The sequence below is a fragment of the Buteo buteo genome, chromosome Z (genome assembly GCF_964188355.1).
Source record: "Buteo buteo chromosome Z, bButBut1.hap1.1, whole genome shotgun sequence".
NCBI lineage: Eukaryota > Metazoa > Chordata > Aves > Accipitriformes > Accipitridae > Buteo > Buteo buteo.
In genome coordinates this window covers 88,497,304-88,521,651 of record NC_134204.1, presented here as the reverse complement: position 1 = coordinate 88,521,651, position 24,348 = coordinate 88,497,304, and the positions used below count along the sequence as shown (strand labels likewise).

The 24,348-nt window shown below is 66.4% G+C and overlaps 4 protein-coding genes across 9 annotated transcripts; 3 read left to right on the top strand and 1 right to left on the bottom strand.

Annotated features, from left to right (window-relative positions):
- The first annotated feature begins 291 nt into the window (after nucleotides 1-291).
- On the top strand, nucleotides 292-8,455 carry SAMD4B (sterile alpha motif domain containing 4B). The gene is made up of 13 exons (XM_075019605.1): nucleotides 292-388; nucleotides 1,111-1,543; nucleotides 2,352-2,804; nucleotides 3,829-4,080; nucleotides 4,184-4,293; nucleotides 4,409-4,495; nucleotides 5,112-5,352; nucleotides 5,448-5,533; nucleotides 5,624-5,742; nucleotides 6,229-6,424; nucleotides 7,018-7,135; nucleotides 7,381-7,464; nucleotides 7,681-8,455. The coding sequence occupies exons 2-13, from the start codon at nucleotides 1,348-1,350 to the stop codon at nucleotides 7,707-7,709; spliced, it is 1,971 nt and encodes a 656-aa protein (XP_074875706.1). The 5' UTR covers nucleotides 292-388; nucleotides 1,111-1,347; the 3' UTR covers nucleotides 7,710-8,455.
- On the bottom strand, nucleotides 8,365-13,074 carry PAF1 (PAF1 homolog, Paf1/RNA polymerase II complex component). The gene is made up of 14 exons (XM_075019607.1): nucleotides 12,914-13,074; nucleotides 12,345-12,374; nucleotides 12,135-12,227; nucleotides 11,580-11,701; nucleotides 11,252-11,318; nucleotides 11,049-11,150; nucleotides 10,840-10,945; nucleotides 10,659-10,727; nucleotides 10,270-10,373; nucleotides 10,057-10,173; nucleotides 9,732-9,860; nucleotides 9,243-9,348; nucleotides 9,051-9,138; nucleotides 8,365-8,931 (listed from the first exon to the last, which is right to left on the bottom strand). The coding sequence occupies exons 1-14, from the start codon at nucleotides 12,961-12,963 to the stop codon at nucleotides 8,543-8,545; spliced, it is 1,572 nt and encodes a 523-aa protein (XP_074875708.1). The 5' UTR covers nucleotides 12,964-13,074; the 3' UTR covers nucleotides 8,365-8,542.
- On the top strand, nucleotides 12,978-15,325 carry MED29 (mediator complex subunit 29). The gene is made up of 4 exons (XM_075019608.1): nucleotides 12,978-13,358; nucleotides 14,028-14,086; nucleotides 14,348-14,432; nucleotides 14,662-15,325. Exons 1-4 carry the CDS (start codon nucleotides 13,104-13,106, stop codon nucleotides 14,887-14,889), a joined length of 627 nt encoding a protein of 208 aa, XP_074875709.1. The 5' UTR covers nucleotides 12,978-13,103; the 3' UTR covers nucleotides 14,890-15,325.
- Nucleotides 15,326-15,645: 320 nt separating this feature from the next.
- Nucleotides 15,646-24,307, top strand: SUPT5H (SPT5 homolog, DSIF elongation factor subunit). 6 transcript variants are annotated; one of them, XM_075020085.1, is made up of 30 exons: nucleotides 15,646-15,883; nucleotides 16,313-16,409; nucleotides 16,488-16,647; nucleotides 16,729-16,794; nucleotides 17,204-17,215; nucleotides 17,350-17,419; nucleotides 17,508-17,576; nucleotides 17,672-17,737; nucleotides 17,847-17,877; nucleotides 17,972-18,040; nucleotides 18,135-18,386; nucleotides 18,462-18,551; nucleotides 18,641-18,711; nucleotides 18,853-18,958; nucleotides 19,108-19,201; nucleotides 19,282-19,418; nucleotides 19,531-19,686; nucleotides 19,797-19,943; nucleotides 20,094-20,240; nucleotides 20,597-20,722; nucleotides 20,815-20,899; nucleotides 20,976-21,080; nucleotides 21,190-21,292; nucleotides 21,522-21,649; nucleotides 22,067-22,172; nucleotides 22,275-22,433; nucleotides 22,938-23,106; nucleotides 23,395-23,598; nucleotides 23,692-23,787; nucleotides 24,023-24,307. In XM_075020085.1, exons 2-30 carry the CDS (start codon nucleotides 16,329-16,331, stop codon nucleotides 24,164-24,166), a joined length of 3,249 nt encoding a protein of 1,082 aa, XP_074876186.1. In that variant the 5' UTR covers nucleotides 15,646-15,883; nucleotides 16,313-16,328; the 3' UTR covers nucleotides 24,167-24,307. The 6 variants fall into 6 exon arrangements, with proteins under 6 accessions (XP_074876186.1, XP_074876188.1, XP_074876182.1 ...); XM_075020087.1 differs by lacking the exon at nucleotides 17,204-17,215; XM_075020081.1 differs by having other exon boundaries at nucleotides 19,797-20,240.
- The last annotated feature ends 41 nt before the right edge of the window (nucleotides 24,308-24,348 follow it).

The following is a 24,348-nucleotide window of genomic DNA, read 5'->3' as shown; positions in this document are numbered from 1 at the left end:
CGGGGCGTGGTCTCGGGAGGGACGTGGCGGGGAGGGGGCGTGGCCGGCGCAAAGGGGAGGGGCGGTGCTGCGGCTCTTGCCCCCCCTCCCCCCGCCCCACGCGACGCCGCGCGGGCCGCCCTCCCGCGCTCCCATTGGCAGCGCCGCAGCCCAATGGCGAACCGGGGCGGGGCCGCGAGAGGCGGACATCTCCCACGGCCGGAAGCAGCCGTCCCACCCCTCCCACCCCCGTTGCCCTCCCATTGGCTGAAGCCATGCGGGTGGCGGAAGGGGCTGAGGCCGCGGCGGCGGGCGCATGCGCGGTGGGGCGGTGACGCACCGTGCGTGCCGTGCGCGCTGACGTTGCGCGGCGGCGACGGCGCCTCCGAGTGCGGCTGCGGCGGTGGCGGTGAGTGAGGAGCGGCCCCGGGCCCGGCCGCAGTCCCCAGGCCCGGCCCCGGCCCCGGCCCCGGCCCCGGTCCCCAGCCCCGAGGTTCCTGCCCCTCTCCGCGGCCGCCGGGCCCGGGCCCCGCCCGCGACGCGGCCTCCCCGGCCTGGCCCTGACTGACCACCCCCCCACACCCCACCCCACCCCCCCCGTACCGGTACCGAGCTCCGACCCCGTCGGGCCCGGCCCCCTGCCCTGGCCCCTTCGTTCTCCATGACGGCGCTGGGATCGCCCCGCTCCCGGCTCTGCCCGCTTCACCCGCCGGGCGAGCGCTGAGGGGCCCCCGGGACGCCCCCCGCCGCCCTGCGACCGGGCCCGCTTCTCACGGCCCCTTCGGTTGCTCCCCCCGGCCGTTTCCCCGTTCCCCTCTTCCAGAGCGTCGGGTACCGCCGGGCAGCGGGAGGGCGATCCGAGGGCTCCTACGTCCTTCCCGAGCGAGTGCCGTGTCTCCCTGGTCTGGGCGGGGTGGGCAGATGAGAAAGGGGGTGGGCACCCCCGGGGGGCCCCAGTTTTCCTGGCAGGGCCGAACTGGCACCCTGGGATGCTCCCGGTCGCTCGATGAGGGTGTTCCCCATCCCCGCCGGTGGGTTGGGGGTGTGCCAGTCCCCGTGGGGGCATCCCTGGTCCCGTGGCGGGGGCGGGGGGGCGGCCCTGACACCGCCATATCTTCTCTCTCTCTGCAGGGCTCTCCGGGGCTTTACCACGGGAACGCAGGGCGGGGGCCCGACCCGAGCCGTCGGGGCCTTGTGCCCCCCCCTCCATGCCCACCCTGGCCCAGGGGGGCACCGACTCCTCATCCAGCCCCCGTGGGGGCCCCCACCACAGCCACCACATCGCCGCCATGTGAGGGGGGGGCACGGCTGCCCCCGCGTCTCCCCCCTCTCCCCACCGCCGCCACCGTGAGCCCCCCTGGTACCGCCATGATGTTCCGGGATCAGGTGGGGATCGTGGCGGGGTGGTTCAAGGGCTGGAACGAGTGTGAGCAGACGGTGGCCCTGCTCTCGCTGCTGAAGCGCGTCACCCGCACCCAGGCCCGCTTCCTCCAGCTCTGCCTTGAGCACTCGCTGGCCGACTGCACCGACATCCACCTCCTCGAGGCTGAGGCCAACAGCGCTGGTGAGTGGCGGGGGGGTGGAGGGGCTCCTCTGGGACCCCTGGGGCTCCCTGGGTGGATGGGTGGGCTGCCTGGGTAGACAGGCAGGCTCCACAGGCACCCCCAGGACTCCCTGGGTGAATGGGTGGGCTCTGTGGGGACCCCTGGGTGGACAGGTGGGCTCTGTGGGGCTCCCCAGGGCACTCCGGGTGGATGGGTGGGCTGCCTGGGTGGACAGTCAGGCTCCTTGTGAACCCCTGGGGCTCCCTGGGTGGATGGGTGGGCTCCACAGGGACCCCTGGGTGGATGGGTGGGCTCCCTGAGTGCCCTGTGGGGCTTTCCAGAGCTTGTAAGGGCTCTTACCACACCCGATGGGTTTCCACACATCATCTCACCCCCCACCAGGGGCTCCCCACGTAGTCGTGGGTGCCCTTTGGGAGCTTTATGGGGACCCCAAAAGCTCTCTGGGCACCTCGCAGGGCTCCCTGCCTCACCTTGTGACTCCCCCTTTGGCCCCAGGCACCTCTGGGGTCCCCTCCTGCGTGCCCTGTCTGGTCTCCCTGTGCATTCCTGGGCTAAATTTGGGTGGCTCAGGGGCTCTCCATCTTCCACAGGGATTCTGATCACCCCCCCCAGGAGTTTTTGTCCCCAATTTAGGCCCCTGTATTTGCCCTGGGAGAGTTTTACTCCCCCAGTTCCAGCCCTGGGAGGGGAGGGAGGTTTAACTCTGTCTCTCCCCCAAATCCCCACCCCCCACCTCCCAACTGCGTGGTGATGCTGACACCCCCCCGCATCACCGCTTTCCTCTCCTCCCTCCCCTCCCACCTCCAGCCGCTATCAGCCAGTGGCCGCAAGAGCCGGCGGAGGCGGCGGTGGCCCTGCTCCTGGCCCACCTCCCACTCCTGCAGCCTGGGAACGCCGCCGCCAAGGCCGAGTACATGAAGCGGCTGCAGAAAATCCTGGCTTACGCCATCGAGAGCAACCGCTGCGTGGAGGAGAGCCGGCAGCTCCTCTCCTACGCCCTCATCCACCCCGCCACCACCCTGGACGACCGCAGCGCCTTGGCACTCTGGTTGGGCCACTTAGAGGAGCGTTTGGCCGGTGGCGGCGGCCCCCCGGCGCGACCCCCCCGCCCCGATGCTCCTCGACGGCCGCCGCCTCCCCACGAGTGGCCTGAGCACGTGGCCCCCGAGCTGGGACCGGCCTGGCCCGAGACGGCCCCCCGGGAGAATGGGCACCCGCCATTCCACCCCCCTGCCAGCGGCAACGGCCTGGGGGGAGCGGGTGAGTTGAGGTGGGGAGGGCTGGGAAAGGACTTGGGGGGTGACAGGGAAAGGTCTGGAGGGGACAGGGGGCTGGGAAGGGGCTGGGGGCAGTGGAGAGGTCTGGAGAAGACAGGGAGGGGTCTGGGGGGACAGGGAGGGGCTTGGGGGTGACAGGGAGGGGTCTGGAGGGGACAGAGGCTGGGAAGGGGCTGGGGGAGACAGGGAGGGGACTGGAGGGGTAGGGGTGCTGGGAGGGGCTTGGGGGGGAACAGGGAAGGGTCAGGAGGGGACAGGAAGGTGGGAAGGGACTGGGGGGAACAAGGAGGGGTCTGGTGGGGACGGGGAGGCTGGGAAGGGGGTGGGGGGGACAGGGAAGGGTCTGGAGGGGACAGTGGGGCTGGAAAGGGGCTTGGAGGGTCAGCAGGGCTGGAAAGGGGCTTGGGGGGGACAGGGAGGGGTCTGGAGGTACGGGGGGGTCTGGAGGGGACAGAGAGGCTGGGAAGTGGCTGGGGGAGACAGGGGTCTGGAGAGGACAGGGGGGTTTGGGGGGCACAGGGGGGGGTCTGGAGGGGACAGGGAGGTTTGGGGGGGGACAGGGAGGAGTCTGGAGGAGATAGGGGGCTGGAAAGGGGACTGGAGGGGACAGGGAGGTGTCTGGAGGGGACAGGGGGGCTGGGAAGGGGCTTGGGGGGATGTTGAGGGCCAAGGAGAGCTTTGGGGACATGTTAAGGACTGAGGGGGGGCTGGGGAAGCAGCTGGGGGGCTGGGGGGGGGTCTTGGCTGGGGAGGTGAGCCAGCAGGCTGGAGGGAACAAGGTGGGGGGGGCCAGGAAGGGGATCGGGGGGGGCTTGGGGTACAGACGGGGCTGGGGGGACAATGACGTTAAGGGCTGCGGAGGGATCTGGGAGGGGGACAATAAAGGCTGAGGAAGGGTCTGGAGGGGGGACCCAGGCAGCCACAGAGGACTTGGGGGGCTGGGGAGGGGTGTCCCTCAGAGGAGACCCAGGCCCACCCTGACACCCCCTCTCCCCAAATCCCCACAGCTCTGCCCTGCCAGCTGCACCCCAGCCCGCTGAAGCGTTCCCTCTCGCTGGTGCCTGGCAGTCCCCAGGGAGGGGGAAACGAATGGCCGGGGGGGGGTGATGAGCCTGCTGTCCCCGTCCCCCCCCGCCCCCCCTTCGGGGACCACGCGCCCCTCTCGCCCCAGAGCAGCGTGGCCTCCTCAGGCAGCGAGCAGACCGAGGAGACGGCCGGCGGCCGCAACACCTTCCAGGAGGACGGCAGCGGCATGAAAGGTGGGGGACGGGGCACCCGTGGGTGGCCTTGGTGGTGGTGGGGGAGGGCTGTGGGGGCTTGTCACTTCACGACCACCCCCATGTCACATTCCCCCCCCCAAAGATGTCCCCTCCTGGCTGAAGAGCCTGCGGCTGCACAAGTACGCGGCGCTTTTTTCCCAAATGACGTACGAGGAGATGATGACGCTGACGGAGCATCACCTCGAGTCGCAGGTGAGCCGGGGCGTCCCCTCCTGGAACGCCCCCTACCCATGTTCCCACCACCCCTGGGTGAGGGGACAAACCCCCCCCCCTCCCCGATCCCACCTGTCCCTCTTTGTCCCCACAGAACGTCACCAAGGGTGCGCGGCACAAGATCGCTCTCAGCATCCAGAAGCTGCGGGAGCGGCAGAGCGTCCTCAGGGCGCTGGAGAAGGTGTGACACAGGGGTGGCCGTGGTGTCCCCAGGGGTGGCATGGGGTGGCTCTTGGGTCCACAAGGATGGCACCGAGGTGGCTCTCGGACCCCCAGGGCTGGCACCGGGTTGGCCCTCCTGTCCTCAGGGATGGCATGGGGTGGCCCTGGGGTGGCTCTTGGACCCACAGGGGTGGCATGGGGTGGCCCTGGGGTCCCCAGGGTGGCACCAGCGTGGCCTTTAGGTCCCCCGAGGTGGTATGGAGTGGCACCAGGGTGGCCTTCAGGTCCCCAGGAGTGGCAGTGGGGTGGCACTGTGGTGCTCAGGGATGGCATGGGGTGGCCCTTGGACCCACTGGGGTGGCCCTCAGGTCCCTAGGGGTGGTCCTGGGGTCCCCAGGGGTGGCATGCGGTGGCACTGAAGTGGCCCGGGTTCTCTTCTGCATCCTGAGGGCTGGCACAGGGTGCCCCGTGTCCCCTCATGTCCCCAGGGGTGGCACAGGGTGTCCCTGGTCACCCCCCATGTCCCCAGGGCTGGGGGGGGAGTGTCCCTGATCCCCCCTGAGGTCCCCATGTCTCTGCTCTGCTTGTCCCCCACATTCTCCCCCCACCAACTAACATGTCCCCGGTTCCCACAGGACATTCTGGAGGGGGGAAACCTGTGGACGGCGCTGCAGGAGCTGCAGCAGATCATGGTGACCCCCATCAAAGCCTTCCGGCCCCCCCCGGCCGCTCCCCCCCCAAACGGCACCCCTGACGGGGCCCCCCCGGGGGCCACCGAAGCCTTCGCCCCCCACCCGACCGCTGACGCCGAAGCCCCCGCCGCCCCCGTCCCCGACGGAGACATCCCGGGGCAGTTCACCCGCGTCATGGGCAAAGGTAAGACACCCCCCCCCCCTTCATTTGAGGGGGGGAGGTCCCAGGGTACCCAGATATATGGGTTTCTCCGTGACCCCCCCGCCCACCCCCCTCAGTGTGCACCCAGCTGCTGGTGTCACGGCCGGATGAGGAGAACATCACCAGTTACCTCCAGCTCCTTGAGAAGTGCCTGAGCCATGAGGTAGAACAGGGGCTGGGGGGGTGTTTGGGGGGGGCTGTGGGGCCATGTGACACCCCCCCCCCCCCCATGTCCACATGTTTCCCCCCCAAGGCGTTCACGGAGACGCAGAAGAAGAGGCTCCTCTCCTGGAAGCAGCAGGTCCTGAAGCTGCTCCGCGCCTTCCCCAAGAAGGTGCCGCTTGACGGCCCGGGCTATCGGCCCCCCAAGAGGTAGGTGGGTGTTTTGGCGGGGGGGGGCGGGGGAGAGGCGGGGCATGGGGCAGCTGGGACACCACCCCCCCCCTCCAGTCACTTCATGCACCAGTTTCCCCTTGGGACCCCATCCCTCTCCCCCAGTTCACCCCTCTTGGGAGGGTTTGGGACCCCCTGGGTGCTGCATTTACCCCCTTGGGACTCCCCTGGCAGGCTCTTGGCCCCCCCAGGTGCCTTATTCCCCCCCTTGCACCCGCCCAGGGCCCAATTTGCCCCCCCTCCCCAATTTGGGGGGGGGTCTGAGGGGGTCTTGGCCCCACCACAGGACACTCCTGTGCTCGTTTGTCCCCTGGGTGCCCCATTTCCCACCCCCTGAGAGTTGGGGTGCCTTATTTTCCCCCGGGGGGGCTTAGGGTGAGCCCCCAGGGCTGGGGCAGGATTTGGGGGTGGGGGGGGCAGGTGCCACCCTGACCCCCCCACCTTGTTCATCTGTCCCCCCCCCAGCTGGGCCTTCGGCTCCAACTCGCTCCCCATAGCTGGCTCTGTGGGGGGGGCAGGGGGGCGGCGGGGGCAGCGTCCCTTCGCGTTGCCCCCCCGTGCGCTGCCCCCCACCCGCCTGGGGCTGCTGGGGCCTGCTGGGGGGGCCCCCACCCCCCGGGCCCCCCTTGGCGGACCCCCCCTCGGTGCCCAGGGACGCCAGGTGGGTCACAGGGATGGGCACTGGGGTTCTTTGGGGGGGTTCCTGGGGGGGGTGGATTCTGGGGTACTTGGGATGGGGGGGGATCCTAGGGTTGGGGGGGGGCAAATATGGGGGTTCTTGAGGATTGGGGGGGGGAGGTCTGGAGTGGGGGGATGAATGCTGGGGGATTGGGGGGGGACTTAGGGGCTGGAGGGGGGCAGATGATGGGTTCCTACAGGATTTGGGGGGGCCCAACGCTGGGATCCTTGGGGATCTGGTGGGAGGCAGATGTGGGGGAGTCCCTGGGTGTTTTGGGGGGGTCTTAGGGGTTTGGGGGGCAGATGTGGGGTTCCTTGGGGATTTGTTGGGGTGGGGGGCAGGCAGGATGAATTTGGGGGGGTGTTGTTTGCAGGGAGCGGGGGCTCACACTGGGATCCTTTGCGGGGCGGGGGCTCCTTCACCCTGGGCTCCCCATGGTGGGGGGAAACGGGGATCCCAGACCCTGAGGGTAACTTTTGGGGGGGTCCTTCTGGACACTAGCATCCCTGTGTTGGTGTCCAGCGCCCCCCCCTAATAAACACTCTGTCGTTTCCTTCCCCCCGCCTCCTTGCCAGAGCCTGTGGTTTGGCAGCGGGGGGGCCGGGGGCTCCCCGGGGAGCCGCAGCGCGGTGCAGCGCACCCACTCGCTGCCCGTCCACACCTCACCCCAGGCCCTGCTCGCCTTCCCCCAGGGTAGGTGGGGGCACGGGGGGGGGGGCCAAAAGCAGGGGGACACCCTGGGGGGGGGGGTGTTGGACCTGTGCTTCCCCCCCTCCCAGGGGTGGGGGAGGATGTTTTGGTCCCTGCTTAGGGGGTAGAGGATGCTTGGATTCCCCCCTGTGAGGGTTTTGGGGGGGGGGTCAGGGGTCTGGGGGGGGCGGTAGGAGGCTTGGGGCCCCCCCCTCACCCTTGTGTGTGTCTTCTGCCCCCCCCCACAGAGTGTCCCCTCCCTGGCACTGACCTGGAGATCAACCCCACGCTGGAGTCGCTGTGCCTGAGCATGACGGAGCACGCGCTGGGCGGTGAGGGGGGGGGCACGGGGATGGTGGGGGGGACATGGGATTGGGGGGGGGATGTGGGGTAAGAGGAGGGGACACAAAGGCACAGGTGCCTTTGGGGGACACACAGGGGGACAAGGTGGGATGGGGGGGCGGGGGGGGCACTGGGGGGGACATGAAGGGATGCGGCCCCCCCCCAGGTGCCTCCTGACACCCCCCCACCCTCACCCCCCCCCACAGATGGCACAGACAAGACCTCCACCATCTGATGGCGCCACACCCCCCTCCCCAAATAGGGGGGGGTCACCCCCTTAACCCCCTCCACTGGGGGGGGGGGACGGGGGGGTGTCACCCCCTCCATGACCAGTCACCCTCAGTACCCCCCACACCGGGGGGGGGGGGGGGGGGCAACTCTAAAATAAGCCAGGGGGGGATTAATCCCCCTGCCCCCCCCTCCCCCAGGCTGGGGGGGAGGGGTGCAGGGGCCCCCCCGTGAGGGAGGGGCTCCCTGGGGCCGATGACCTTGCGGGGGGTGGGGAGCGTGGGGGTTGAGGGGGCTGTGTTGACACTACAGGGGCTGCGCGTGGGGGCGGGGCTCTCCCGGCCCCTCTTTTTTTGGGGGGGGAGTTTGTTGCGTTTTCACCATCTTTAATAATCCCCAAATCCTGGGTTATTGTTGGGTTTTTTTGTTTGTTTCTTTTTTTTTCTCTTTATTATTATTATATTATTATTAATATTATTTTGTTTTGGCCCCGGGGGGGGCGTGTCACCCTGTCCACCCCCGGGGGGGGCACTCCCCAAATTTAGGTACACGTTGACACCCCCCCAGGGTGGGGGACACCCCGGGAACACCCTCCCCTCCCCGTCGGTACAGCCCCCCCCACACTTTGTACACGTAGCGCCGCGGCCCTTCGAGATAGAAACGTTATTTTAGATACATTTTATTATGAATAACTTTTGTTATGACTATGGCTGGTAACCATGACTACGTTATTAAACAGAAAAAAAACCCAAATGAACCCAAAGTGCCTGGTTTTTACCCCAAAAGGCTGACGGGGGGGGCTGGCTCAACCTCGCTATGAGCTGCCGGAGAATCCCCCCCTCACTCACTGGAGGAGTCGGAGGCATCGCTGGGGCTGTCGTCCTCCTCCGAGGCCTCGCTGGCGCTGAGGTGGGGGCTGCGGGGGGGGCCCCCTTCGCTGCCCCCCCCCTCAGACTCTTCCTCTTCTTCCTCCTCCTCCTCTTCCTCCTCATCTTCCTCGTCGTTGTCACTGCCGAAGATCTCCTCCTGATCGCGGGCAGCCCGGGCGGCGTCGCTGCCCCCACGCCGGCCTGCTCTGCCCTCCTCTTCCTCTTCGTCTTCGGCCTCATCCTCTTCCTCGCTGCGGGCCGAACCCCCCCGCTCGCTGCTGCTGCCCGAGCCTTCGGCCTCCTCTTCCTCCTCGCCGCTTCCCCCACCCTCACTCTCGCTGCCCTTCTCCCGCTCTTCGTCTGGAGGGGGAAGAGATTGCAGGAGGTTTTTTTTGGGGGGGGGGGCCCCCAACACTCTGCCCCCCCCCCCCGGGAGGGTCCAGAACTCCCCCTCCTACCCCAGGGGAGCCCCCCCATACCTGATCCCGCCGCCTCCTTCTCAGCCTCCATCTCCTCCTCTTCCTCCTCTTCCGGCTCGTGGTTCTCCAGCTGTGCCCGCCGTGCCTCCTGGGGGGGGTGGGTAAGGGGGGGGGTGTGTCAGCCAGATGCCTGGGTGCCCCCTGAGGGGGTGGGGGTCCCATCACACACACCCCCCCCCCCCAAAGCCATACCTGGGCCTCCAGCTCCTTCTCGTTCATGTCGCGGTGCTTCACCACCAGCACCGCGTTGGTGCCCGACTGCACGCCTGCCCGTGCCCGCCGCTTGCTCAGCCGCACCCTGGGGGGGGGAACGGGGGTCAGGTACTCCTGGGATCCCCCCACATCCCTCCCGACTCCCAGGGAACCCCCCAGGACCCCTCCCAAACTCCACAGAACCCCCAGACCCTGAAGTCTTCCTCCTGACCCCCCCCCCCCCCAGACCCTGAATCCCCAACCCCATCCCTCCACAGCCTCCCCCCTCTCCCCCACACTGTCCTGGCAGGTGGGGGGGGGGCTCAAGCCACCCCTAGCGACCCCCCCAGGACCCCCTCCTCACACCACCCATTCCCCCCCCCTCCAGGCTGCACAGGGACACCCAATGAGCCCCCAGGGAAAGGGAAACCCCTCCCAGTGTCCCCATTACTGGGGTGGGGGCTCCCAGTGCCTCCACCCAAGCCCCACCTGGTCTCCAGCTCATTGTAGTAGACCCCGTCACCCTCACGGAAAATGAAAAAGTAATTCTCCTCATAGCCCTTGCTGGCTTTGTTCTTCACGTTCCAGTTGTACTCCCGAGCGATCTTGTAGTCATACCTGGGGGGGGAGCACGGGGGGGCATGTTTGGGGGCTGAGAAGACACCCCCCCCATCATCTGCCAAAGCAGCCCCCCAAAACCTAGCAGGTGCTGCCAGGGTGCTGGTTTGTCCTCCACAAAGCTGTGGAATCCCCTCCCCCCAATCTGTTCCTTGTGGCCCCCCCCCCCCCCAGATATAGAGGACCCCCCCCATACACATCCTCGGGGGCGTAATCTATCTCCTCTTCCTGGTCCCGCTTCCGCTTGCGCAGCGTCTCCTCCACCGGCAAGAAATAAGCCACGAACTGGTTCCCTTCCTCGTCCATCATCCCCCTGCGGGCAGGAAGGGGTTAAAGGGGGTGGGGCGGTAGGCAGAGACGACACCCCCCCCCCCCCCCCAAAACGTGGGGTCATTCCCCCCCCCAGCACCTGATCATGGCCTGGGACATCATCTCCAGTGCGGCCGGACCACTCGTGTCCTTGGGAGCTGGGTCCGAGTCGAAGATGACTTGGGCGCAGGGATTGATCCACATCTTGGGGGGGGGGGGGGCAAAAAAAGGGGGGCAGGGGAGGCAAAAAGTGAGTGGGGGGGTCAACACCCCCCCCCAGACCTCAAAACCACCATTCTGCCCCAAAAACTGTCTGCTACCCCTCAGATTCCCCCTGCAAAGTGGGGGGGGGCTCTGTGCCTCAGTTTCCCCTGTAGGACAGTATCATGGAGATGGTGGGGGTTGGGGTGTGTCCCCCCCCACACTGGGGGGGTCCTCAACATGTGTGTTCCCCCCCTGCCGAGGGCGTCCCCATGGTGTCCCTCCTACCTTGAAGTCAGGGAAGACGGGCATAACCTCAACCGGGGTGACGCGAGGCTTGCTGTAGTGTTGCGTGATCTGCAGGGGGGTACAGAAGAGTGTCAAGGCTGTGTGTGTTACCCCAAAATCCCCGGGAGACCCCCAGATACCCCGGGGGGGGGGGCAAAAAACCCACTTCCCTCCCCCTCACCGCTTTCTGGGCATCCTCAAACGTCTTCTCGATGGCGGCGATCTGGCTGTCACGATCTTTGTATATCTCTTCCTCCGTGAACTGCTGCTTCACTGACACACCAATCCTGGGCGGGGGGGGGAGACACAGACACGGAGGAGGGGATTGAGAGAGGGCAGGGGGCTGTGCCCCCCCCCAGGACCCCTCCAGGACACCCCCCCGGCACTCACTTGACCTCAGGTTTCTCGTTGGAGACGCCGTAACGGTTGAACTCAGTGGAGATGTACTCGGTCTTGCGCATCCACGGCACCACCTTGGCGTGTTGCTGCGACCTGCGGGGGGGGTGGGGGCACGGCATGATGTGGGGGGCCCCCCAGAGGTTTGGGGGTGCCATGTGTGTCCCCCCAGCCCGGTTTTGAGAGGATGCTGTTACCTCTTGGAGCTGGTGGGTGCTTGGATCTCCTCTTCCAACAGCTTCTCATCCGCCGGGTCCAGAAGCACTGGGGGGTGGGAGAAAGGGAAATTTGGCTCCCCCCCTCCAGCGTTGGGGTCCCCCCAATTCTGGGGTCCCCCCCCATTTTGGGGTCCCCCCCAATCCCCCTCCCAACCCCTAATGGCAGCTCAACCTCTCGGGGAGCTCCCAGGGGTATCCCTCAGCCCAGGGGGTGGATGTGCCCCCCCCCTTCCCCACCTGTAACCCCCCCCTCCCCAAATCTGGGTTCCCCCCCCCTAAATTGGGGGGGTGCTCCCGCCCCTCCCACCGCTGGGGTCGATGCGGTAGGTGTCAGGGTTGATGAGGTCGATGGTGACGCCCAAGTCGGGCTCCGTCAGCAGGTCGTGTTTGTGCTGCTTCTCCAGCGACGTCGCCTTGTACTGCACAAACCTGGGGGGGGATGACACCATGTCCAGGCACCCCAACCCCCCCCAAAACCCCAACGCCCCTCCTAAGAAAACCCCAAACACCCCACAAAAAAACCCACTCCTTCCTAAAACACCCCCCAAAAGCACTCCAGCTACCCAACCCCCCCCCCAACCCCCCCTCCCATAAACCAGGGTGTACCAAAGCACCCCAGCCCCCCCCCAAACCCCTCCTCTAGCACTGAATGAACGCCCAATACATCCCAGACCCCCCCCAACCCCTGTTTTGTGCTGCAGGAGCCAAGGAGGACCCCAATCCTGCCTGAACCCCCTTCCCCGAACCACCACCCCATCCCCCCAACCACCCATTTTATGGCCCAAATTGAGGCACAGGGGGATGTGTGTGGGGGGGTCACACACACACCCACACACACACACCCCCGGGGACCCCCCCGTACCGGTTCTGGTCGAAGGGATAGGTGATGAACTTGGGGTCGAAGGGGATGTCAGGGAGACTGTTGCAGTACTTGACCCGACAGACCACGCCCGACCTGTGGGGGGGAGGGGAGGTCAGGGGGGTCCCCAAAACACGGGGGGACCCCCACAGGGTGGCACTGGGCCCCCCCCCTCCGCCAAGGGACCCCCGGGGACCGACCCCCCCCACTCACCTCTCGGGCAGCGTCCGGTGGGAGCTGGGCCTGCAGGAGGGGGAGGGGAGCGGGGGGACCCAGGCATCTGGGACCCCCGACACCCCCCTCCGTGTGTGCGCGCTATGACGTCATGAGGGGGACACCAACCTTGCGCTATGATCTCACCAGAGAACCCAGGGGCGTCCCGGTCCGCCCCCCCCCCCCCCCACATACAACGTGATGTCATGAGGGGACCCCGGTGTCCAGAACCGCGCCCATGGCGGCCATGACGCCACGAAGGGACCCGGGATGACGTCGTGTCCCCCCCTCCCCGCGCGTGAGGTCAGGAGGGGACCCAGGCGTCCGGGACCCCGTCTCCCCCCCGCCACCTCCGAGCGCTATGACGTCAGGACGGAGCCCGGGGGTCTGGGAACCCCAAGTTCCCCACGTGCGCTATGACGCCATGAGGGCACTCAGCTGTCAGGGACACACCCCCCACGCGCGCTATGACGTCGGGAGGGCACCCAGGTTTCCGCATCCCCCCCGCGAACCCCAGCCCGTGACGCCACGAAGCCGGCCATGACGTCAGACCCGTGACGCCACCGTACCTGTGGCCCGGCTCCTCCCGCTGCGCCTGCGTCTGGATGGTGGGAGCCATGGCGGGGCCGGGACCGGGCCCTGCGCAGGCGCCGTCGGGGGCAGCTACTTCCGGGCGGCGACAGGACCCCCGGCCGTGACGTCACTTCCCGACGCGCGCGCGGCCGGCCGGGAGCGGGAAGCAGGGCGCGCGCCGGGAAGATGGCGGCGCCCCCGCAGCCGCCACCGACGGGGCCGGGACCGGGACCGGGCCCGGGACCGCCCGCCGCCCCCGCGCCGCCGCCGCCGCCTCTACCCACCGCTCCCGGGCCCGGACCGGGTCCGGGGCAGGCTCCGGGTCCGGGGCAGCCCCCGGGGCCGCCGCTGCCGGCGCAGGTGGCGGCTGCGCAGGCGCAGGACTTCGACCCGGTGCAGCGGTTCCGCCTCCTCATCCCCCAGCTGAAGGAGAGCCTGCAGGTGGGCGGGCCCGCCGCCGGCAACGGGCGGGGCTTGCCGCCGAGGGGAGGCGGGGCGTGCCGCCCGCGGGGCGGTTTAATGCATGTGTAGGGCGTGGTCTGTCGCTGAGGGGGGCGGGGCCTGCCGCCGAGGGTCGGTCTCCCGCCAACATGGGGCGGGGCCTGCCGCCGAGGGGAGGCGGGGCTTGCAGCCGTGAGCGGTCTGCTGCCTGCATGGGGCGGGGCCTGCCGCCGGGAAGGGGCGTGGCCGACCAACACCGAGGTCCTGCCATGGCGGGGGGCGTGGTCTTCTGCCGGGGGGCGGGGCGTGATGCTGGGAAGGGGCGGGGCCGGCCCTGGTTGGGGAGGGTCCCTCGGGGGGGGGGGGGGAATCCCTGTGCTGATAATGGGGGCCCTGGGGGGGGGTCCCTGTCCCCATGTCCTTTTTTAGGGAGTCCCAAGGGGTCCCTGTGCTGGTAACGGGGGTCCTAGTGGGGTCCCTGCCCCGGTGATGGCGGGGGGGTCGTGTCCCAGGGGTGTCCACAACCCCCCCATTCCCCAATGTGTCCTCCCAGTGAATGAGTCACCACTGCCAGGTGACACGCTTGGGGCCGCGGTGGGAGCTGGGGTGCTGCCTGTGACCCCCTTGGGGTGGCCGTGTCCCCCCTCACCCTCTTCCCCCCCTCCCCAGACCCTGATGAAAGTGGCGGCGCAGAACCTGGTGCAGAACTCCAGCATCGACAATGGGCAGTGAGTGACCTTCCCCCAGCCCCATCCCAGTACCCCCCACTATCACCCAATGCCATCCCAATACACCCTGGTACCCCCCAATGCCATCCCAGTACCCCCCAATGCCATCCCAGTCACCCCCAGCCCCACTCCCATGCCCCCCAATCCTCCTCCACTGCCTCCCATTCCCCCCAGCAGCCCTCCAATCCCTTCACAGTGTTCCCCAGTCCCCCTGTGCCACCCCGGAGGGTGGCAGTGGGGGTGATGGTGGCCCCCTTGCAGGAAGAGCACCGATGGGGCCCTGCAGCGCTTCGACAAGAGCCTGGAGGAATTCTACGCCCTTTGCGACCAGCTGGAGCTCTGCCTTGTAAGTGACCCCCCGCCAGGCGCCCCGGCTGTCCCTCTCCCCCCAAGACACCCCCAGTGTGCTCCCCACACCCCCAGTGATGCTGGTGCCCCCCCAGACCCCAGTCCCCTTAGCAATTCCACACCCCCAGCACCATTTTCACCCCCTTGTCCCATCCCTGCCTCCCCAGTCTTGTCCTCTCTGCTGTGTCCCCTCACCCCCAGTGACCCCCCCTTGTCTTCCCCCCCAGCGCCTGGCCCACGAGTGCCTCTCGCAGAGCTTCGACAGCGCCAAGCACGCCCCTGCCCTGGTGCCGGCAGCCCCCAAAGGCGAAGGGGGGGCAGGCGAGACCCTCCCCTACACCCAGTACCTGCCCCTCATCAAGGCCCAAATCGCCGGCGCCAAGGACATCCACAATGCCCTGCTGGAGGGGGCCAACAAGATCACCGGCAAGCTTCCCCCACCGGGGGGGCCCTGAGTGTTTTGGGGGGGGGGGGGTCCACAGGGGTCACAGACTCCCCCCAGACCTCGCATGGTGGTCTGAGGGCAGATACAGGGGGGATTGAGGGGTCGTGGTACCATGTGCAGGAGTCTGAGTGCAGGCATACTGTGTGGAGGGGTGTTGACCCCCATGGGGGAGCCCTGATTTTTGGGGGGATCTAAAAACCACAGGGGTGCTGGAGTCCTCCCAAACCTCCCACGGGGATCTGAATGTGGATACAGGGGGCTTGGGGGGTCCTGGTGCTCGGCATCGGGGTCTGAGTGTGGATATGGGGGTCCCAGTGCTGGGTTTTGGGGTGCTGACCCTCGCGGGGGGGCTATAATTGGGAAGAAGGGGGCATGGGGGTGCCGGACCTCCCCAGTTTTGGGGGAAAACCACCTGGGTTTTGGTAAATAAAACTGTTTTTCTCTGACACCGGCTCCTCCGTGCTTATGGCGGGACCGCTGGGGGTGGGGACCGAGGCGTGGGGGGGGACTCTGCCCCCTCCCACGCAGGACCCAGGCGGCCGTGGGGTCACTTCCCTGCTCAGCGGCTGCCCCGTGACGGCGCGGCGACGTCACGGCCCGGCGGCGTGACGTCCACCCCGCCGCCGGCCTCCCCGCACGAGAAACGCGCTCGCCCCCCTTCGCGCCGCCTCTTTTGGACCCTTCCGCGCCGCCGTCGCGCTCTGCCAATCAGGGCAACGTGAACGGCGGCCGGCTCCACCCCCCTCCCTCCCCGTCACGTGACGCGGGGGCGGCTCTCGCGAGAGGCAGCGGCGGGATCCGGGGATCGGGATCGCGACCGGGACCGGGACCGGGATCAGGGACCGGGATCAGGGACTGGGATCAGGGACGAGAGCCGGGCCGGGCCGGGCCGGGCCGAGGCGGGACCGCAGCCGGCAGCGGAGCGGAGCCGGGGCCTAGGAGGGAGGCCGGGCCGAGGCCTAGAGCGGAGCGGAGCCGAACCGAGTCCGCCGTTGCCTCCGGGGGTAAGGAGGCGGCGACGGTGGCAGGAACCCTCCCCCCCCGCTCCGGGGGATGGGATTTACCGGGGGATAATCCCAGATGTGGTGCTCAGGCTCCTGGTGGGGGTTGCTGGTAGGGCTGTTCCCCGGTGTGGGGTTGCCCCGGGAGGGGGTCGTAGCCGTCTGCATCCCGTCCCAGCCCGGGACACCCCCATTTCACACATCAATACACCTTTGCTCACCCCCCTGGCCACCCCAGAAAAGACCCAGACCCCCTTAGGACACCCCCCGGACTCCCTTCCCCACCTCTCAGACCCTGCAGGATACCCGCAGACCCCCCTGCCTGCCCCTTCAGGACACCCCCCCGTCTCCCTGCCTCTCCCCCCAGCTACCCCCGGGACACCTCCGGACCCTCTGCTCGTCCCCGTGGGACTCCCCCATCTCCCCCTCCAGATCTCCCAGTGCCGCCATGTCGGACAGCGACGACAGCAACTTCTCGGAGGACGAGAGCGAGCGCAGCAGTGAGGCCGAGGAGGTGGAGGAGAACGAGGTGAGGCTGAAGGCTGCAGCTGGCGGGGGTGTGTGTGTGTGTGGGGGTGTCCTCCCTCACCCCCCTCAAACCCCCTAGGCTGAGGAGGAGCGCGCCAGCGTGGCCGGCAGTGAGAAGGAGGAGGCCGAGGAGGAGGAGGAGGAAGAGGAGGAGGAGTATGACGAGGAGGAAGAGGAGGAAGATGACGACCGGCCGGCTAAAAAGCCACGCCATGGCGGCTTCATCTTGGATGAGGCCGGTGAGCTGGGGGGGCCACGGGGGTGTTGTGGGGTGTTGCTGCTGCCCCCCTGGCCCCACTCACCACCCTGATTCCCCCCAGATGTGGATGACGAGTACGAGGATGAGGACCAGTGGGAGGATGGGGCCGAGGACATCCTGGAGAAAGGTGAGGAGCGTCCCCATCCTGCTTTGGGTCCCTTCCCTCCCCCGGAGGCCTGAGGAGGTAGATGGAAGTGCAGTTCTTTGGGGGCCAACCCCCATCCTCTGGCTCTTCCCTCTCCTCCCAGCCCCTTTTTCCCCCCTCAAAATCCATCCCTTGAGGGGGGAGGAAAGGACGGTGTGTCTCCCCCACCTCCTGCTGTCCATCCATGCTTCCCTCCCCATGTCCGTCTGCTCAGCACATCTCATCTGCGCTAGCCTGGGTCTTTCTTTTGCTTTTATTTCCCCCTCCCTTTTACCCCCTCGTGCTGCCGTCTGAATTTTGATTCCTTCCCCTTTGTTCCCCCCTCACCCGTGGGTGGTTTTGCTGCTATTATTTGCTCCATCCTCCACCGCCACTCCTTGTTCCTGAGCAGAAGAGATCGAAGGTAAGCCCAGATCACCCTGCCACCCCCCCCCATTTCCCCTTGGGGTCCCCCCGTACTCCGGGGCCAAGCAAGCACAGCCCACCCCCCTGCACCATCCCCCTGGGGCGAGATCCTGACCTTCCTCTTCCTCACAGCTTCCAACATTGATAACGTGGTGCTGGATGAGGATCGCTCTGGCGCTCGCCGGCTGCAGAACCTCTGGAGGTGATTGCGGTTCTGTCTGTGCGTCTGTCTGTCCGGCAGGGCGATGGCAGCTGAGCTGATGCCTTCCCCGCTCCTTTTATCTCCCCAGGGATCAGCGTGAGGAGGAGCTGGGCGAGTATTACATGAAGAAATATGCCAAGTCCTCGGTGGGAGAGACGTGAGTCCCCGTCCCCAGTGTGACAGGGAGCAGCTCCCCTTTCTCCCCACCGCCTCTCATTTAATTATTTTTTTTATAATTTTCCCTTTTTTCAGCGTTTACGGTGGTTCTGACGAGCTCTCAGATGACATCACGCAGCAACAGCTGCTGCCGGGAGTCAAGTGAGTCTCACCGAGGAGGGGCGGGAAACCCACGTGGTTTGGGGGGGGAAAAGGAGCAAATCAGGACAAGACACTCCATAACGGCGTTTCCCTCTCCACCCCTGCGCAGGGACCCCAATCTCTGGACCGTCAAGTGCAAGGTGCGTTCGGGGGTGGGTGCGGGGGGGGACGACTCAGTGTGGTGGCAGGGGGAGCCATGTATCTCCAACCCTAAAACATCATTTTCGTCCCCAGATTGGTGAGGAACGCGCCACGGCCATCGCTCTCATGCGGAAATTCATCGCTTACCAGTTCACTGACACGGTGAGGCCACGAGGGAGCCAGGCTGTAGCCGGTGATGGGGTGACAGTGCCGTGGTGTCCCCAACATGTCCCCAGTGTGTTCCCTCGTCCTCCAGCCCCTGCAGATCAAGTCGGTGGTGGCCCCCGAGCACGTCAAGGGTTACATTTACGTGGAGGCCTACAAGCAGACGCATGTCAAGCAGGCGATCGAGGGGGTGGGCAACCTGCGCATGGGCTACTGGAACCAGCAGATGGTCCCCATCAAAGAGATGACCGATGTCCTCAAAGTGGTGAAGGAGGTCACCAACCTCAAGCCCAAATCTTGGGTGCGCCTCAAAAGAGGGATCTACAAGGATGACATCGCCCAGGTGAGGAGCAGAAGGAGATGGGGACACCATGGTGAGGGACACACACCTGGCTCACCCTGCATTTGTGCCCCCCAGGTGGATTACGTGGAGCCCAGCCAGAACCAGATTTCCCTCAAGATGATCCCTCGCATTGACTTCGACCGGATCAAAGCCCGCATGAGCCTGGTAAGTGGGCCTGTGCCGCGCGGGTGCTGGTGCTGCCGCCGCCGTGTCGATGCCCTTCGTTTCACCTCCTACTGCCCCCTGCCCCACAGAAAGACTGGTTCGCCAAGAGGAAAAAGTTCAAGCGACCCCCGCAGCGGCTCTTTGATGCCGAGAAGATTCGGTAGGCGACCATCACCGTTCCAGGGGACATCAGATGCTGTCCAAAAAGCCCCCGCTGTGGGAGCTGCCCTCGCCAATGGAAGGCTTTTGTCCCTGGGGGGGGCTCCTGCCCACCAAGGGGGTGATTTTGGTTTTGTCCCAGGTCCCTAGGAGGTGACGTGGCATCTGATGGTGACTTTCTCATCTTCGAAGGCAACCGCTACAGCCGCAAGGGATTCCTCTTCAAAAGCTTTGCCATGTCGGCTGTGGTGAGCGCCACTGCCCCGCCGTGCTGGGGTTTGAACACCAAACCTGCTGGTTTTCCCCAAAACCACTTCCTTTCTAACGCTGAGGGGTGGTGGGAGGCCAGTAGCTCCTCAGCTGGGTTGGTTTTGGCCACCGTTTCCACTCTTGGCAGATAACGGAGGGGGTGAAGCCCACCCTGTCGGAGCTGGAGAAGTTTGAGGACCAGCCCGAAGGCATCGACCTGGAGGTGGTGACAGAGAGCACAGGTAAGCGGGTGCCACTGCCATCGTCCCCCCACTGTCCCCCCTGCAGCGCCGTCCCCTCACTGTCCCCGCCATTACCACAGGGAAGGAACGAGAGCACAACTTCCAGCCCGGCGACAACGTGGAGGTGTGCGAGGGTGAGCTGATCAACCTGCAAGGCAAAATCCTCAGCGTCGATGGCAACAAGATCACCATCATGCCGAAACATGAGGACTTGAAGGTCAGAGGGTCCCGAGGGGGCAACACTGGGTGCCTCCTGCGGCCGCTGTGGCCACCCTGGGACCACCCCAGCCCCTTCTTGCCATGCCCACAGCCTTCTCTTCCACCCCCAGGACATGCTGGAGTTCCCAGCTCAGGAGCTGCGGAAGTATTTCAAGATGGGCGACCACGTCAAGGTGATCGCGGGGCGTTTCGAGGGCGACACAGGGCTGATCGTGAGGGTGGAGGAAAACTTCGTCATCCTCTTCTCTGACCTCACCATGCATGAGGTATTTGGGGGTGAAAAATCTGGTTCGGCGCTGTGTCTTGCCCCGAAACAGACTGGGTTTTGGGGAGAAGAAGATGGGAAATGGCTGCCTCTCACGCTTCTCGCCACCAGCTCAAGGTTCTGCCACGGGACCTGCAGCTCTGCTCAGAGACGGCGTCCGGTGTGGATGTGGGGGGTCAGCACGAGTGGGGTGAGCTGGTGCAGCTGGACCCCCAAACAGTGGGTGTCATTGTCCGCCTGGAGCGGGAGACCTTCCAGGTGAGTCCCAGCTCCCCAGGGACACCCAGAGGAGCCACATCCGTGTCCCAGGTTGTTTCCCTGTTCATCCCTGTGCCAGAGTTACGTTCCCTGCCCCAGGGGGTCCCCATTTTTGGCCGCCCCTCTCCCACCCTCTCCTTGTCCCCGCAGGTACTGAACATGTACGGGAAGGTGGTGACGGTGCGGCACCAGGCTGTCACCAGGAAGAAGGACAACCGCTTCGCTGTCGCCCTCGACTCGGAGCAGAACAACATCCATGTCAAGGACATTGTGAAAGTCATAGACGGGCCTCACTCGGTAGGGGCTTACAGGGTTTGGGGGAGGGTCTTGGGGGTGTGATGGGCCCCTTCTGGTGCTTTGGGACCCCCCAGGGGTGTTCTGGGTCCCTGCCAGAGCTGCTCTGGGTCTGTCCCTGCTTCGGGGACCATCCCCGAGGTGAACTGGGTCCCTCCTGGCACTGTGAAGAGATCCCTGGTATATTTGGGGTCCCTCCCAGTACCACCCTGCATCCCTACTGGCACCAGGGGAACACCAGATCCCTCCTAGCATCCCCCTGGGTCGTCCCTATTGCTGAGGGGAGGATCCCATCACCGGGTCATGCCCTCCCCCCACCCTTTTTACCGGGGTTTAACCCCTGCCTTTTACTGGGGCAGGGCCGTGAGGGGGAGATCCGGCACCTCTTCCGGGGCTTCGCCTTCCTGCACTGCAAAAAGCTGGTGGAAAACGGCGGCATGTTCGTCTGCAAGACCCGGCACCTCGTCCTGGCGGGGGGCTCCAAGGTGGGGATGTGCCACGGACTGCCAGGGAGGGCTACAGCCCCCTGGTTTTGCCGCTGCCCCCCTCTCCAGGCACTGTTTTCTCCCTCTTGCAGCCGCGGGACGTCACGAACTTCACCGTGGGTGGTTTCGCCCCCATGAGCCCCCGTATCAGCAGCCCGATGCACCCCAGCGGGGCTGGTGAGTGTTGGGGGTGTACTGGAGGGCGCAGGGGTGTCCCCAAGGACCCCCCCCGAGCCCCATCTCAATCCTGCAGGCCAACGCGGTGGTTTCGGCGGTGGCGGCATGAGCCGTGGCCGCGGGCGGCGGGATAACGACCTCATTGGGCAGACGGTGCGCATCTCCCAAGGACCCTACAAAGGTGGGTGCCTTCTGATGGGGCGCTGGGCCCCCGTTTGTCCCCCCCAAACAGGGGAGGGGGCCTCGGGGATGCCTGGACCCCCACCCTGAGCCCCCGTTCTGCCCCGCAGGCTACATCGGTGTGGTGAAGGACGCGACGGAGTCGACAGCCCGCGTGGAGCTACACTCCACCTGCCAGACCATCTCGGTGGACCGCCAGCGCCTGACCACCGTGTGAGTTGGGGGGGACGGGGATACCAGGGTCAGGGTGGCCCTTGGAGACACCCCCCCTGCTCTGATGGGTCAGGGTGGTCCTCAGGGGTGGCGACACTTGGGCTAGTGGGGTGGATGTCATCCTTGGGGCTGGATGACACCTGCATACATGAGCAGGGCTCTTTTAGGGGGTCCCTGCCCCCCTGCCGGCACCATGTCCCCGTTCCCTGACACCCGCGTGTCCCCGCAGGGGCTCACGGCGCCCAGGTGGGATGACGTCAGCCTACGGGCGCACCCCCATGTATGGCTCCCAGACACCCATGTACGGCTCTGGCTCCCGCACCCCCATGTATGGCTCGCAGACCCCCCTGCATGACGGTGAGTGGCACGGGGGGACGTCAGGGGATGGAGGGGACAGGGATTAGGGGGACCCTGGGGTGGTTTGGGGGGTGGACCTTGGGGGAGAGGGGGAGATAGAGGGAATAGGGATTAGGGGGGGGCCTGGGAGTGGCCTGGGGGTGATGTACCAGGATGAAGTGGGACCTTGGGGGACACAGTGATGGAGGGGACAGGAACTGGGGGGAACCCAGGGACACAGACTCAGGTCTGGCTTGGAGGGGGATGGATCAGGATGAGATGGGACCTTGGGGGACACAGAGGAGACTCCCAGGGTGATCTTCTGGAGGTGGCAGAGCTGAAGTAGGACCAGCAACATGGAGAAGGGGGGCTTGGGGGGGGTTGTAGGGGGGCCCTGCAGCCACAGGGGCTGACGTAGCCGCTGTGGGACCCTCGCAGGCAGCCGCACGCCGCACTATGGCTCGCAGACGCCGCTGCATGACGGCAGCCGCACGCCCGCCCAGAGCGGCGCCTGGGACCCCAACAACCCCAACACGCCCTCCAGGTGGGTACAGGGGGGTCCCCCTCGCTGGGATGGCCCCATTTTGGGGTCCCCGGCCACTGGGACGGCCCCGCTGTGACGATGACACCTGTCTGTCCTCCTTAGGGCCGACGAGGACTTCGAGTACGGCTTCGATGACGAGCCCACACCCTCGCCACAGGGCTATGGGGGCACCCCCAACCCCCAGACCCCTGGCTACCCCGACCCCTCGTCCCCCCAGGTCAACCAGCCCTACAACCCCCAGACCCCCGGAACGCCAGCCATGTAAGTGCTCCCTCTACCCCACGGCAGGACTCAGGGGACACCGAACCACTGCTCTGGGGGGAAACTGCTCCTGGGGGACCCCAAACTGTGGTTCTGGGGGGGGAAACCGCTCCCGGGGGACCCCAAACCACGATGCTGTGGGGAGAAACTGCTCTTGGGGGACCCCAGACTGGTTCAGTAGGGGGGTCATGGCCCCTGAATCAGAGTCCCAGGGGGAAACTGCAGCCCCAGAGGACTCCGAACCACAACCCTGGGGGAAACCTGTTTTTGGGGGAACCCCAAACTGCAGCCTTGAGGGGCAGTTGTGCTCCTGGCAGGGGGAACTGTGCTCCTGGGGGACCCTGAACCTCGGCCCCAGGGGGAAAAATGTACCCCCAGGGTGCAGTCTTGGCCCTGGAGGACCCCAAATCCTCAAACCCTGTCCCTGGAGCCCTCCCAAATCATGCCCTGGGGGTGCCACCTCTCCTCTCCTCTCCACGCCTCCCCCCTCCACTCCCCACCCAGGTACAACACGGACCAGTTCTCGCCGTACGCCGTCCCGTCGCCGCAGGGCTCCTACCAGCCCAGCCCCAGCCCCCAGAGCTACCACCAAGTGGCCCCCAGCCCCGTGGGCTATCAGAACACCCACTCGCCGGCCAGCTACCACCCCACGCCGTCACCCATGGCCTACCAGGTACCCCCCAGCCCCCCTACACCCCTCATAGCCCCCGCTAAACCTTCTGAACTCCCTCATAGCCTCCCTACACCCCCCAAAACCCTCTCATAGCACCCCTACAATACCCAACACCCCCATATCACCCCCTAAACACCCTTGTTGCCCCCCTAAACACTCTCATTGCCCCCCTACACCCCCCCTAAATCCCCTTGTAGCCCACCTACACCCCCCGAAGCTCCCTACAACCCCCAAACCCCCCTCATAGTCCCCCTGCACCCCCCAACACTGACTACTCTCTCCCTGCAGGCAAGCCCCAGCCCCAGCCCAGTGGGCTACAGCCCCATGACCCCCGGGGCCCCCTCTCCGGGGGGGTACAACCCCCACACCCCTGGATCGGGGATCGAGCAGAGCTCCAGCGACTGGGTGACCACTGACATCCAGGTGAAGGTCCGTGACACCTACCTGGACAGTCAGGCTGTGGGACAGACCGGTGTCATCCGCAGCGTCACGGTGAGACCCCCAGGGGAGGTTTGGGGGGTGGTTTTGGGGTTGGGGGGGGGGATACACATGGTGATGTTGACTCCCCCCATTCTGCGCCCATAGGGCGGGATGTGCTCCGTCTACCTGAAGGACAGCGAGAAGGTGGTGAGCATCTCCAGCGAGCACCTGGAGCCCGTCACCCCCACCAAGAGCAACAAGGTAGAGGCCCCCCACCCCTCCTGGGACCCTCCCCAGCCCCCCAATACTCCCCCATACATCCCACCACCACCCCATGTTCCCTTGTGGACCTTTCTAGATCCCCTCTGGGACCCCCACAACCCCTCTGCCACCCTCCAAGCCGCGCTGGGATGCCCACCACCACCCCAAGGTCCCCTTTCTCCCCCATTTCTACCCCGCCCTGCCCCCAACTAATGCTTCCCGCCCCCCCCCGCAGGTAAAGGTGATCCTGGGGGAGGACCGTGAAGCCACTGGGATCCTGCTCAGCATCGACGGGGAGGACGGGATTGTCCGCATGGACTTGGAGGAGCAGCTCAAGATCCTCAACCTCCGCTTCCTCGGCAAGCTGCTGGAGGCCTGAGGGACAACCTCTCCCCCACCCCCACTGCCCCCATTTTCTTTGTGTCCCCCCATTTTCTTTCTATCCCCCCCTTTTTTTTCTCCTCTGCATTGCTGGTTGTAGCAAGGTTTAGGTGTCAAATAAATGCCTGTGGGTGCGGCACCCCCTCTTCTGTGCTGCCCTCCGGGGTGGAGGGAGCCCTA